Consider the following 13,955-nt stretch of genomic DNA (forward strand, 5'->3'; position numbering starts at 1 on the left):
CATAACAAATGTTAATGTATTTTAAATATACATAGCAATAACAAATAACGAGGAGAGTAGCTAACTTACCAAATTAACTGCTACCAAGGGAAATCTTCCGCCCTGCATACTCGAGGAGGACCATTTCCACCGGGGGGTAGCTATCTCGGCTCTTTGCTCTCCGCACGCGGGCAGCCTGTGCCATTAACGACTCCCCGGCTTCACAAGAGAGCAAGCGGGTGTTATTACTGGGGCTATCTGCTGGCGAGCCGCGATGTGCGAGCAGCACTCCGTCTGCGCCAGTTTGACAGCAGCGCAAGGCAGAGCGCAGCGCTCTGGCGGCGGCCTGCGGGGGGATTTCCTGGGAAGCAGTGACACCTGCTGTTCCCGCACGCCTCAGCCTTTCTGCCGGGAGGCGTTTAAAGACAATAAAGCCGCTGTATAACCGCTTTGCAAACGTTAGGAAATTTGATGCACTGTTTCAAGGTCTATGGATAATATCTTCATTTCATAACAAAAAGATTAACCCAGATCTTCTGACACCTATGTTCCTATTCCTTGTATCACATCCTGTTAGACATCACGGCAGTTTTGCCCTGATCGCAACCCTAAATGACTAAAAGCGCTGAGAAGTAAGAGTAAAATGGTAAAACCTGGAAAATAAATGAAAATTTTCATGCTGATTCAAATGTTATGGTCAGATCTTTTAAGGCAAGCCAGAACAAAATGGGAATTGTATACCCAAAGAACTGACCTAACCAGCTAAAGATCACTAGTGTCTGTTGTAGGCATATTACTTAAATTCCGTTAACTTCATCATCCTTTAAGGGAGAATTTATCTGTGTTTTCCTTCTCAGTATGTGAGCTTTAACACTTATTAGGGTTTTAAATGCCATGACTTATCCAAACAATGGTATGTTTGTAATTTAGTTGCATATCCTTGTTCCTCCAGTTTTGGCTGCAGAGAGAGATACTCTTAGATATTCATGCTCAGATCTTCAGTTAATATAACAAATGAAGTTATGCCAGTTCTTTATTATTCCTTTTTGACACCTCGTAACAGCTTGAAGGGCTTCCTCTGTGTTTCTTTTAATCATCCATTCATCTGTAATGTATTCATAAAGGTGAAATAGTAAGAGAAGTGATTATATTCTTCATGCCCTTTTGCAATAAGGACCACATTTTCTATGAATTGTCTTATTTTCTTTAAGAGAAGTTATGGAGGAATAGGGAACCACTCTATAAAAATATGGCCCTAAATAAGTTCCTCTTTAGTACTCTCGCCATGGAAATACACATACGAGGGAGAAAAAGAACAACTTCAGCAACAAATGATCATGTGAGGAGATGTTCTACCAATTAACTGCACATCCTTCTGCATATGCAATTCTTTTTTTTTTCTTTTTTGTGTATCTCTTCAAACTACTATCTTCATAGTGGTTAGTCTGAAGCCAATTAGAATGTCTTACTATCAGGATATGAATTAGTGTCCATTTTAGAGATGCAAGGGATAAACAAGTCAGGGTCAGAGACAGAATTATTTGCTTCAAAAGCTAGTCCTCACTTGTCTTCACAGTCTTATGGCTCACATTGTCTTCCAGTTATTTGGAACATTTTCCTCATGGATTAACAAATGAAGAACAACAGTGTATTTTCATCTCCATTATCCTAACCTGATCTTCTTAAGCAGACAAAGATTATAACATTGTTCAGGGAATATGCTCTAAATCAATTTGAAATACAATTCAGGTTTTGCTATATAAATTGTAAACCTGCAGAGTATCACAGGTAATGCCAAAATATAGCCATCCCTAAAAGTTAAACATCAGGTTAAGCTAGTTATCTTGCAAAGGGCAATTAAACTTACCTGTTTTAAGTCATCTACCTTGGGATGGGATGAACTGGCCTCTGCAGTGCCTGTTCATCTCTCGAGTAGGCCTGACTCAGATGTTGAACTTTCAGACTGCGATTGGTGGGTGAGACAAAACCCACCCTACGCTGCCACCAAACTGACTCAGGGTGTCCTGGGCAACGTTCCCAGACTGCCGCCAGAAGCATGCACTGAGCTGCAAAATCTTTCTCTGAAGAAGCTGCTGTCCAAAAGTTGTGAATCTCAACAATTAACTGCAGCAGTCAAGAAGTAATACCTGTTCTGACTGTAGCAGAAGCTACGTATCTTGAATACTGTTAGATGACAAAAATACCTGACTTGTTAATGAAGCCTGAACACTATTAATGATTCTGAGATGCTATAGGACAAAGTACGAGACTTATTATGTCTGCACTCTGCTGGTATCATGAATGCTCTGCATTTACAGAACCTTTCAATTCAGCCTCCAAGGCCTAATTTCAAGACACTAAATGTTTTTAAATATTATGATGTCCATATATGGTCCATAAAACTTCTATATAAGCATGAATATTTCTCCATTTAAGTAATATTTTAAAATAAATAAAAGTCAGCCACATTCTCTGACTCCTTAAAAAAATTAACTGTATAATGACCTAGTTTCTCTTTGAGCCTATGGAAAAGTTTTTAATTGTTATGTGAAATATCTGGATCCCAGATACTGAGCAGAATTCAGAGGGGATGGTCTTCGACTATGTCAGCATGTCAAGTTCTTTGAGCACCCCCATAACACAACATGGGAGGTTATGAACACATCTAAGTGATACTGAGTAGAAGCAAAGCTTCGACAGGAAGAGCACAGGTCCAGAGAAGGGTACTGAACACTGTCTACTGAGAAAAAGAATTACACAGAGATAAATAGAACACCACAGAAAGTGTTATCTATAGATATAACTAGCCTATATTTTCCAGTCTGAGATGACTTTTAGCACTCTGTCAGCCTAATTATTTCATCTTAAAATAATTATTTGACCTGAAAATATTAAGATGTGGAAAAAACATGACTGATCCAGCTGATATACAGCAAATTGCATTAGAACACAAACACTGCGCTCATGGTCCAGATCACGTACATAATTTCACATGGTTAGGATTTCAGGATGAGATATTCTTGCTAGGAAAATTAGGTCTGAAGGAGAAAAATGGTGTGACTATGAGGTTGAAGTGCTTTCGTCATTCCTTAATTTTGATGGAGCAAGAGCTCAGAGCAATGCTGCTGTATTCCCTGAGTGGTTCAAATATATGCTGTTTTCAGATAATAATGGAAGTGTTGTTTGCCTTCAACCCATAGGAACAGGGAAGGGAACAACTGAAAAAAGGGGATCACTGAAATCGGGCTGTCTTCTCCTGTTTGTGCTTTGGCCTTCAGAAGGAAAAGATGAAATGGAGGGATGATCGTAGGCTCACTATGGACTTGGAAATAAAAGGTTCTGGGGAATGGAGATAGGAGAACAGAAGTAAAAAAGGAAAGGAAGGCAGGGACTGAGTCAGAAAGCAAATGGAAAAAAAAACAGAACAACAGTAATCCAAAAAGCCAAAACACTAAACAGAACAAGGAAGGATAAACAAATGAGCAAAATAATATGAAAGAGAAAACACAAGAGTGGTTTTTGAACTGTCAGATTCTTCCAAGACATCTGTGCTGCATTTCAAGACAAGTAATATTTTCAACCACTCTTCAAAATTTTATAACATGTATTTTGGACCTAGTTCTGTGCATGACCAACAGTGGGAACGCTGCTATGATATGTGATAATGGTGTGTTATCAGAGAGAAGGATGACAATTAAAAAAATCACTGACTTCTGTTTTTGCCATAATATTCTACCTTTTTCTTAAGAAATCTTTCCCTTTCCTTTTGGTGTGGATTTGAGGACATACCATGACTGGTTTTCAAATAAATCTGTAATTGAAGCAATTATAAAAAATGTAAGTATGCAAACTGAACTACCTATAATTGGAGACCTAGGCAAAAAATAAAGACATTTAGTATCAGAACTCAGACTTTTTTCTGATGTGTTGAGAGTTAAAATACTTTATACATTTACCTTGAAAACAAACTTTCTTCACTTCACAATGCTGACCTTGAATAACATCCAGGGACACAACCAGGTGGAAAAAATACCTGGTATTGCCAACAGACAACTATTTAATATTCCAAGCACAGCAACATACATACAATAGATACAAGCAGTCTTTAAGATCATCCCATCAAAACATATTAGCCGAAATAAGACATAACTTACAGTATCTGCTTTTGAAGGTGTACAGTATTTACTATATGCAAAAATTACCTTTATGTTGCAATGATCCTCTTTAGTAAAACAATAACATTACCCCGCTTGCACTATTTACAGAAATGTAATAGGAAAACCCAGGATTGTTTATCTTACCGCCAATAAAAGGACAAATAAAATTACCTTAAATACAGATCTCTAAAATTACTCTTTACTTTTTTATAACATCATTCATTTAAAAATTCTCAGCTCCTTCTAAGCATTAATTCACTAAGTCTTGAGATATTTGTATTTCTTATATAGATGGGTAAACCAAGGCTCAGACTGGCTATGTGACTGACAGAGCTTAAAACAGACCACAGAAGTCTTGAATCCTGGTCCTCTACTTACTAGTACCAGATCACACTGTTACACCATCACAAATATCCCTCTCTCCCCAGAGCTCTGATTTTTGCTCGAGTTAGTCCTCTGCTCTGAAATCTCAGGATGAAAAGTAAGTTGTCATGTATACTTCTGGGCAGACCTCAACCTTTTTACTAACTGATGTAAAGAACAGCTGTAACAACACCTTAAGGCTTATTGACAGAGATGCTTTCTATTTATAAAATACTCCAGCAACCTAATGGCAATGCTTTTTCTTTTTAAAACAAGATTTGGTTCTGTAACCTTCCAGTATGCAGAAACAGTACTGCCCAGGAGCGGTGCTATACATCAATCAGAAGCAGCACCGTTCAGGGACACTGGCACCTTACATCAGCCTCTCCCCATGCTGTGTGCGGGGATGCTCCCCACGGGCATGGCCCCTTCCTCACCTTCTCACTATCTCTGCCTTGGACCTTCTGAACAACGAGCTCCGAGCAATTCAGAACACCCTCATAAATGATGCAGCCTTTCCACCTGTTAACAGCAGCTCCGAGGAGAGCATCAAGGCTGGGGACAGAAGCCAGAAAGTGGTTTCTTCATATCACTCCAAAATACAGTCAAGTATAGATGACAAGTAAAGATACTCAAAATATATCAATGTAATACTGCATTTATCTCCAGTAAAAGGCAGGCAGCGATAGACAGAATAAAATAAACAGCTAATCTGAACAGTTCAGCATTAGCTGTGTTGCCAATTCTTCAAACATTTCATCTTTAGCAAAAATGTTTTGATGTTTCTGTTTCTTTTCTTTGTCTCAAGCTAAAAAGTCATTGTCACTTAAAAAGCTAGACAATGCATTTGAAGAATATGCAGTATAATGCAGTATAATGAAGTTTCTCCACTCTAAATGGCAATACAGTCCCAAAGCATTCAAATCAGCAAGGTACCAGGTTCTGCTGAGCTACCACCACAAACCATTCAAGCATTACAGCAAGCTTTATAGCTGTACAAAAACTATTTATAATGAGAGGTTTGGGGAAAAAAGTTGACTAGAATTATCTTCCTGTTGACTGGCTATTCAGTCTCTGAAACCTGTTTAATGCAAAAAAATGAGTTCAGTTCAACTCAAGTTCAGTACTCTGGTTTTACATGCTAAAAGTCATGCATCCATTTTTGGAAACTGAACATCTTTCAACGTACTCGATTTTTTATTTTTCTCTGCTAGATTGTAAACCAGTTTGTGTTGTACAGAACAGTCAAGTCAATACAAGCACAGAAGACTTGCATAAGAGAGAAACTGTTCAGAGCTTATATAACCAACCTAGTTATACCCCTTGGAACAATAAAGGCATAAAAAGCACACAGCCACCAACATAATCAATCAGATACGCTTTACCATGTTTGTACATACTGCTGAAAGTAGTGTTACAGAAATCACTATCCATAAGCTCCAAAAGTCCACAATAATTTGCTTCAAGGTCATAAGAACCAAAGACAATGAATACATGGGCAACATTTCTGCAGAGAATTTCTCTCCTTCATCAGTGCAGCATTGATGGATTTAAAATTTGCTTTTGAATTCAGAGTCCTGACACAGAAAGGTATCATTTTGAAGGAAATAGCTGCTTAAACAGTAACTAACTACATGCAGAATACAAAACAACAGATGATCAAAATTTCAACAGTCTTTTTGGTAAGTTTTTATTTTGAGCCTCTCAATCTAGAAGAGTGACTCTGAGGTTACATTTTAGACAACTGCATTCCACAGTTTAGCTAAAATCCATATTTATTTAGGGACAGTATCATGTAAGCCAGCAGACCATTTAGTAGGAATTAATATAATGGATTATCATCACTGGAGGAAAAAACGACTTGTTTTTTCATTCAAAATTTTCCAATATCACTTCTTTAAAACAATTCCCCCCATATTACAAGTACATTTTGGAAAATAACTAAATAGCCTAAAGTTTCTGTTGCACCTAAATCCAATCTGTCACTTCAAATTCTTCAAGTTTGCTAATAAAATCTTCAAATTTCATTTCTGGGAAAATGCTTTGGGCCCAGCATTCAATCTTCTGCAGCAACAATTGCAGGTCTTCAGCCTGTTACATTATGCATAAAGAAAAAAGAATAGATATGAAGGTGAATCCTACCAAGAAACAACTCCAGTCCTACAAAGTAATTTTTATTAACATGATGGCAACAGATGAACCTCTACCCTCTGTTCATGTACTCTAGAAGAACTGCTTACTCTCAGAACAGTCATGGGAAACAATTTTGTTAATCAAATTCTAGTATGAAACTATAATTTCTCCTGTTCAAATATTAGATCTGACATGTACAAATGGCATATATATTAATATATTTGCTTGAGGTGACACAAATAAGCACTAGAGTTTTCCAAAAAATCTGGTTTTCAATGTTGAATATGAAGTTAATGTTGACATTTTAGCATTTAGACTCCACTGTAAGGAAAAAAAATCAAAGAAATGAAGAGCATTGTTTAAAGTTAAATCTGATTTCTGTAAGTAAGGCATTTAAATGATTAAGTTCACTTCACCATGTAAAACAAAACCTTTCTGAACTCTGTAGAGGAACAGAGCTCTTCTCTGGCAGGTTTTAGTACCTTGTAAGAAAAAAAGAATTAAACTTTCCAGTTCACTGTGACCTCTTGATAAGGCAGATCACATTAGCATATGGCAGCAAAGGAAACTGAGGGTTGGTTGCAGAAGTATTCAAGGAAAAAGCTTAATACACAATGTTCCTACAAAAAATCCTGAGGCTGATACATTGATAATTTAACATTCTAGAAAACACAGAAAAGAGATATATATGGGGCAAACTCACTGAGTGACTATGCAAATTGGCTGTTAAGAATTCTCCAAGTTATGCTTAATTTTTTTAATACAATCTGTTTTTACAGAAAACCAGAAGCTAAATAGTAAATTATGCCCTTTTACACAAATCCATCCTCAGTGTTTGGAGCACAATATGAAGATGTTCAGAGCCTCATAAAACTAATCTTCAAATCAATCAGCCCTTTATACGTAGCAAACAGAAGCAAATTTGCCACTCAGGTCCACAGTCAGTGGAATTCTATATGCTGCCTGGCACTGAACACCGACCTACTAGCTTGTACTGGGAATCATCAGAGATCCCTTGTATCCTTAGCTCTGAGTTTAAATAGTAGCACGAAACAGACTTTGCTCCATTTAAGAGTGGAGGTTTTAATTAACCCTTCTTAAAGACTTAGTGCCGCCTTATTTACTTCCTTAAGGAAAGCATGTTGTGGAATTACTTCTTTTAAATTGCAAATCGAGTTTAAACAGGTTATTAGTCTTCCTCACTAGAAGGATGTTCTTCAAATTTAGTGCAAGCTGTATTTTCAGCTACATTTTCTGGCAGAGTTGGGAATTAAAAAAAAAAAGCAAAAAAGAAAAAAGTCTCACCAGGCTAGAAAACTGAAAGTGGGAAATGTTGCCACACTCTTTCCAATGTAATTCCATAGCCTGAAGTCCAGTTATATGCAGTTGGTTATTTGTTACCACCATTCTGCTTTAAGTCAAGTCCTGGATGCTCGTTTCCATTATGGAGTTGTGCATTCACAATTTTTAACATGGTGGAAATGCTGCCCACTGCCCTGAATGCAGCGCAGCGGAACGGCTGTATTGTAAAGGGTATGAGGAAATAGGATTGCACAGGACTCATGCAGACATCGCCTGCAACCCTGAGACACTGCAGACGCGTCTGTGTTCTGCACAGTCTCTTCTGCTGCTGCACAAATGGATATTTAAAAAGAGAGAAATCAATAAGGTAATTAGATGCAGTCCTGATAGCAAAATCCCTACGGTGTTGAGTGCAATACATATGCCATAGAAGCTTCAGTGTGTCTCAGACTGGAGAGCAATCACACAGAAGTTCAGTGGGCATTTATAGCATTTTTAGTTAGCTTTGGGTTTTATTTATACATTTTTTTCTTTTTTATGATGCAGTCTACCCTCTCATCCCACTGGAAACTGAGCTACATTTACTTTCTTCCATATAAGAAACAAAATGCCCTTCACTTTGTTGAGAAGTGTTAATGTTTACTTTACTAATTATGAAGATCACTTTAAATTAAGTGAATATTAACTGATTTAGAAATGACAAACTATTTTTACATTTCAACATTTGAAAAATGCAGGAGCTGATGTGACGTCTATTAATGTGTGTTATGTTAAGCACATTATAGGAGAGAAACAGTTTCACAGTGTTTTATTCTACAGTTCGTTGTATTGTCTCAAGAGCAATGCAGCCACACCACACACTGATGTGTTTAAGCACATGCATCTGTAAGGAAATGCAAATCACAAGTTTTTGGTCAAAGGAGACACCTTCTGTGGGTCTTTCCAGGAAAAAGGAGTCAAAGCTATGAAAAAGCAACTCTAGGCAATTCCAGAGATGATATCACCTCACAATCAACACTGCTGTCTAAAGCATCTAACAGGTAATAAAGTCAGTGTGAATATCTGCGTGTTGACTTGTAGGTATAAAATGACCTGTACTTAGTAGCAAACATTAAACCAAAGTCATTCAACTCTGCCTTTGCAGGACACTGTTACAGTGGGTGACCCCATACCTTCTTTCTCCTGGCCACGCTCTTGATCATGGTTTAGAAGAGGCTAATATAAGGCTGTTCAAAGTATGTCTGAACTACACCTTCAAGTGTTGTTTAGATGTAAAACAGCTTAGGCGCATCAGTATAGAGGCTTGCACAAGGTGCTATCTCCAATGGGATGTATTAGTCTAAGCAGCGCACCAGATGAAAATGAAAATTGTTAGTACACAAGCATGTCCAGAGCTACCTGAGGAATGTATGGAGGGCCCTGAACTGACTATGGAAAATGTTCCTAGATCACTGTCCACTGCAAGGAGATCAAGCAAAGTGACAAGCCTGAGCTAAGTCCAGGGTCAAACACTCACCTGACAAGAAAAACAGCACTTACCTGTTAAGGACTTCAAAAGTGCCCACATACTCCCAGGCTCATTTCATCACAGCCTTTTCCACAGTCTAACCAGCAAGAGTACAATCAGAATTCTAAAAGTTACCTCATGTCCTGGTCCTTTCAGCTGTATATCTTCCAAAATATGCTTCAAAGCAGGTATGCCTGTCTCATGTATAAGTCTAGGGGAAAAGAAAAAAAAAAAAAGAGCTCTCATTTCGAGAGCAAAAATATTTCTTTAACATCTTGATACATACAGGAAAAGGATACTGATAAAGCTGTAGTCTCTATTCTCTGCAAGGGATTATGAACAGAATATTATTATTCATAAAGAAATACACTAATGTTTATAAAACTATGGTTATGGTGAAGCATACAGTAAAGAAGGAATGAGTCTACAGATAAAATAATATTCTGTTAAGCAGCTATTTACATTTTACTTCTGCAAGATAAATTCTTTCCTCTTGAAATTTCTGAGGTGTAGTCTTCTACTGAGTAAAATTTCTGTGGAGGCATTTTTTAAATGAAGACAAGACTTCTCAAGCTACCAGAGTTTTAAGGAGTGTTTTTTTTTTTTTTTTAACACCTTCAGAAGTTTTCTGTACCATACACTATTCTAAAAAGAAAAGCTGATTCTGTGTTTCTAACATTTCTAAAATGTTTCTGTGCTTTGCATGAACAGAGGTTCTGGTGAAACTTCCATCTCTTTCATTCAGTTCTTTGTTACCTTTCCTAAAACCAAAGTTCAAGACTTGAATGATGGACTACTCTCAACTCCAGCCACAAACTGTTATTTACAAGTATATAGACCTCTTCCAGTTGTAATGTCCAGAATAGAATACAGTAATATTTATTTTGATAACCAAATTAGTGAGATGGTGAAATATTACATAGCGCAAGATTTTGTCCATAGAATAATGTGTTCAAAAAATAGGTGAGATTATGAAGGAAGGAAGGTAGTAATGCTTCTGCAGTTTTATTATTTATCAGGAAATTTTCAGACAGAACATTTAAGATAGAAAGTTTATAAGTATTGTTTCCATTTCTAAAACAATTGCTGGAAGGTCACAAAGCGGCTGTTAGGTTTATACAACAGATATATAAAAATCCAAAGTGATAATATTTCTTCAGAAAGTAGGCTTACACATTAGACAGTTTAGGAAACTTCATTTAAGCTTTCAAACACACATACAGTAGCCTAGCCAGCCTCTCAGTTAGATACCTCCGGCATGCCACACAGCACAAAGTTATACATACTTGTAAATGATAAAATATCTTCTACATTGAGATATAACACATACTTTGAAAAGACAACATATCCTACACACCATTTTTGGAATATTTGGATTGGTTTTTTGAACTTCATCATCTTTGTACATTCAAAATTAAATAAAAGTGGATTTGACCTAACACCTAAAAGCTCATCTATACCTTCTGCATCATTTTCAGACTTTTTTTAATGTTCAAAGAACCCATTTATACAAGGTCTTGAACTGCTGACAGCTCCATCCAGCACTGACCTGCAGACAGGATGTAACACAGTTACTGAAATGTTATACTGCCAGACTTCAGAATTTAACCTAAGGTTAATTTTAGAGGCCAAAATCATTCCTTCCTTTCACAAATCCCCTTGAAAGGTAAAGACAATGCAGTATTTCCATAATATTCACTTCATTAAATTTCCTGCTATATAGTTCTACCATCCTAAAGGACTGGAGTTGGCTCCTAAGCCTTTGACAGAAAACCTAACAGCTCAAAACTGAAATACAGTATTGGTATCAGTAAGTATTAGCAATATGTACCTGTCAGTACTACTGATAAAAACACTAGGTATTTATTAGTACCTAAAAGAGACATACTCATTAAGGCAAATTATTCCCCACTAAACTCTATAATGATGCAGCCAAGCTGCTAGATATTCAGTGCAGTCAGTTTAAAACAAGTTCAGGCATCTCTAGTCACTTGCTGCAGTCACTTTTTTGCATAAAAGGTTAATCTGATAGATAACTGTCAAAGAAGAAAAACAAAATAAAAGGATCTTTTTTCCTCTCATTCGCACACATGTACACTCACCAACCTTTCTCTTTTCTCTGCCCTCTCTCCCATTGCTTTCTTACCTTTGTCTGTCAAGCTGCTCTGGGATTTCTTGCTCTAGTACTGTTGGTATTGCCTTCATTGCAGCCACAGTTTGACCATCAATTGCTCGCTCTGAAATGGTAGCATCACTTAAATATATCTGAGAAATAATGTTTGTTTGCAGACACTACTCAGTTCTTGTTTCACTAAGGCAAAACCCTGAAATGTGGGTGCAAAATTAGCATACATTGGGTGTGCGATATGAAATAAGCACCTCAGATATTACCACAACGTAAATATTACAACAAAAAGATATTGCAGGAAGTATTTCACAGAATGATCTGGTTCTGAGCAATAAGTTCCAGATATGCCCTATTTTTACCTATACAAACAAAATTCCTCCAAAACTCAGTCCAATTAATACCCTTTATATGTCTCTGGGTGCTTTAAGCACACCTCACTCATCAAGACATTGTTTGTACTGCATGACCAAGACCAGGTCTGTGGTTCTGGAACAAAATCCATTACCTAGGATTTCTGTTGTTTGAGCTCTGCAGAACATTGAAAATTTGGTGCCTAGCAACACAGAGCCAAGTCACTGTTTCAAATTCTTCTCAATAAAGTACTTATCACTAGAGTGATACTAAGAGGGGCACATCATGACATAAGGCTGGGAAAAACACTGCAGTGATTTTAAGGTTGGTTTACAAAGAATCAGTAAAACAATAGTGTAAAAAAACTCCAGAGTGCAAACAATGGCCACCTTTGTCATTATTTCATTGCCTCACAGTCGTGACAGTTGTGGCAGACTTTTGCCCAAATGTCATGGCTAACACAGACACTCAAAGGTGCCACGGAGACCCCTCCAAATCTGGTCACCGCAGTCGGCTGCCAATGTACAGTAGGATTGATACGGGGAGTTGGGCAGAATTTGGTCTCATTGCAGCCCTCCGCACAAGCAGAAAAGGAGTACACAGAGCATCCTGAAATCATACTACACCCTTGCATATTATTCACTATATAATGGACACTCAGTGGCTAGCAGGAACCTTATTCAGAACCGCACTTACATAATACATACCAGATTTCTAAATATCAAGAGTCTAGATTGGCAAAGCACTACCTGAAGCACTACTAGAGACCCAGATCAGTTTGGTTCATTATGGTCTCTTCACTTGGTCATACTCAGGACTTTTCTGCTCTGTATGGATCTGAAAGATTTCAGTCATTGTCCATCATAGTCATGGCCAAGTGATGTCCATCAGTTTTCTATCACCTATAGGGCATGCAGATGCCCACTCCCATCCACAGCCTCACAGCTGCAGCACAGACTGCTCTCTGCCTTCCACGTGGACGCACTCACATCGCACTGACATAAGACTAACACAGCAACGCATGTCATGTGACCTGTGGTATTTTATCAAAAGGAGAGCATTCTCCAGCAGCCTGAAAGAGTTTGAAGCCTATTGGTGGGTCAGTTTTCTTCGAAATAGCTTTGAATTCCCTTTGGCAGAGGAGAAACTTGAAAGCAGGAATTTCACATCTTTCCCTACATCACTTTCTCATTAGTCCCCCCCTCTATAAGCTGGTTTCTGTGGATCCCACTGAGAACACTACATTCAGATTTCTGAATTCCAGTAAAAGGGACAGATAGCTAAAAGTCAAGCATTGCAAAATTCATATTTAAGTATTCAAGCCCTTTTGAATTTGTCCCTAAGCACCTACTGATATCAGAGAGGCAAAGCTAAAGCCATAGTGTGGTACAGCCTCTCAGAAAAAAAAGGATAAACATCTTTGCATACCTGCATGGTCACACATGTACACATGTACAGAACCATGCATATTCATGCACGTGTGAGCACATACACACAAATATATTCCATTTACCCTCTTTGTCATCAGTTTGTGATAAACTGGCACATATAGCGTTTGTGGCTCTTGAAGGTGAAGAGACAGGTGCAGGAAAAGAAAGAGACATCTCACTGTCCAGCTCTCTGCAGCTTGCTACTTGAGATATGATGTCTTCTAAATGATCCATCATCTCTATCAGATTATACAAAGACAGATAAAATTATGAGGCATGTATTTCTTTTTTGACTAGACTGTTTTTATATGCCAGATCTATTCCTAAACTCAAACTAGTGACTGAAGCTTTAGCAACCTGATATCCGAGCAGCACTATTATATGCTGTTATTTTCATACGAAAAATATGAGGATTTTTATATGTTAATATTTTATTATGGTGCATATTTAAAAATATATTTATATTGTTAGATAAGAAAATATTTATATATATTTAAATATGTTTATATAGTTATATAATTCTAAAATACATAATATACTGAAGAAGCACACGAAAATCTACATATGTACAATAATGATAATATTACATGTATCTAAAGACCATT

The 13,955-nt window shown here is 37.4% G+C and overlaps 2 protein-coding genes across 7 annotated transcripts in view; both read right to left on the reverse strand.

Moving 5' to 3' along the window:
• The window catches only part of LOC112992391 (multiple epidermal growth factor-like domains protein 10), a 104,308-nt gene extending 104,134 nt beyond the window's left edge, over positions 1–174 (reverse strand). The window contains exon 1 of the mRNA XM_026115413.2: positions 70–174. The gene's annotated coding sequence lies outside the window, so the exon portion shown is untranslated. The remainder of the gene's footprint in view (positions 1–69) is intronic.
• A 3,826-nt stretch (positions 175–4,000) lies between these two features.
• LOC112992387 (TIMELESS-interacting protein-like) overlaps positions 4,001–13,955 on the reverse strand; it is a 30,431-nt gene continuing 20,476 nt past the window's right edge. For 5 of the 6 annotated variants that reach the window (XR_010386124.1, XR_010386126.1, XR_010386125.1 and 2 more), the window contains 5 exons: positions 13,434–13,589; positions 11,588–11,678; positions 9,577–9,652; positions 7,938–8,262; positions 4,001–6,590 (listed from right to left, as the gene is read on the reverse strand). Coding sequence is in view for 1 of the 6 variants with exons in the window: in XM_064501947.1 (XP_064358017.1) it covers positions 6,468–6,590; positions 9,577–9,652; positions 11,588–11,678; positions 13,434–13,587 (444 nt within the window). In the remaining 5 variants the exon portion in view is untranslated. The remainder of the gene's footprint in view (positions 6,591–7,937; positions 8,263–9,576; positions 9,653–11,587; positions 11,679–13,433; positions 13,590–13,955) is intronic. The other variant, XM_064501947.1, reaches the window with a different exon arrangement.

Source organism: Dromaius novaehollandiae, chromosome Z (assembly GCF_036370855.1).
Source record: "Dromaius novaehollandiae isolate bDroNov1 chromosome Z, bDroNov1.hap1, whole genome shotgun sequence".
Classification (NCBI taxonomy): Eukaryota; Metazoa; Chordata; class Aves; order Casuariiformes; family Dromaiidae; genus Dromaius; species Dromaius novaehollandiae.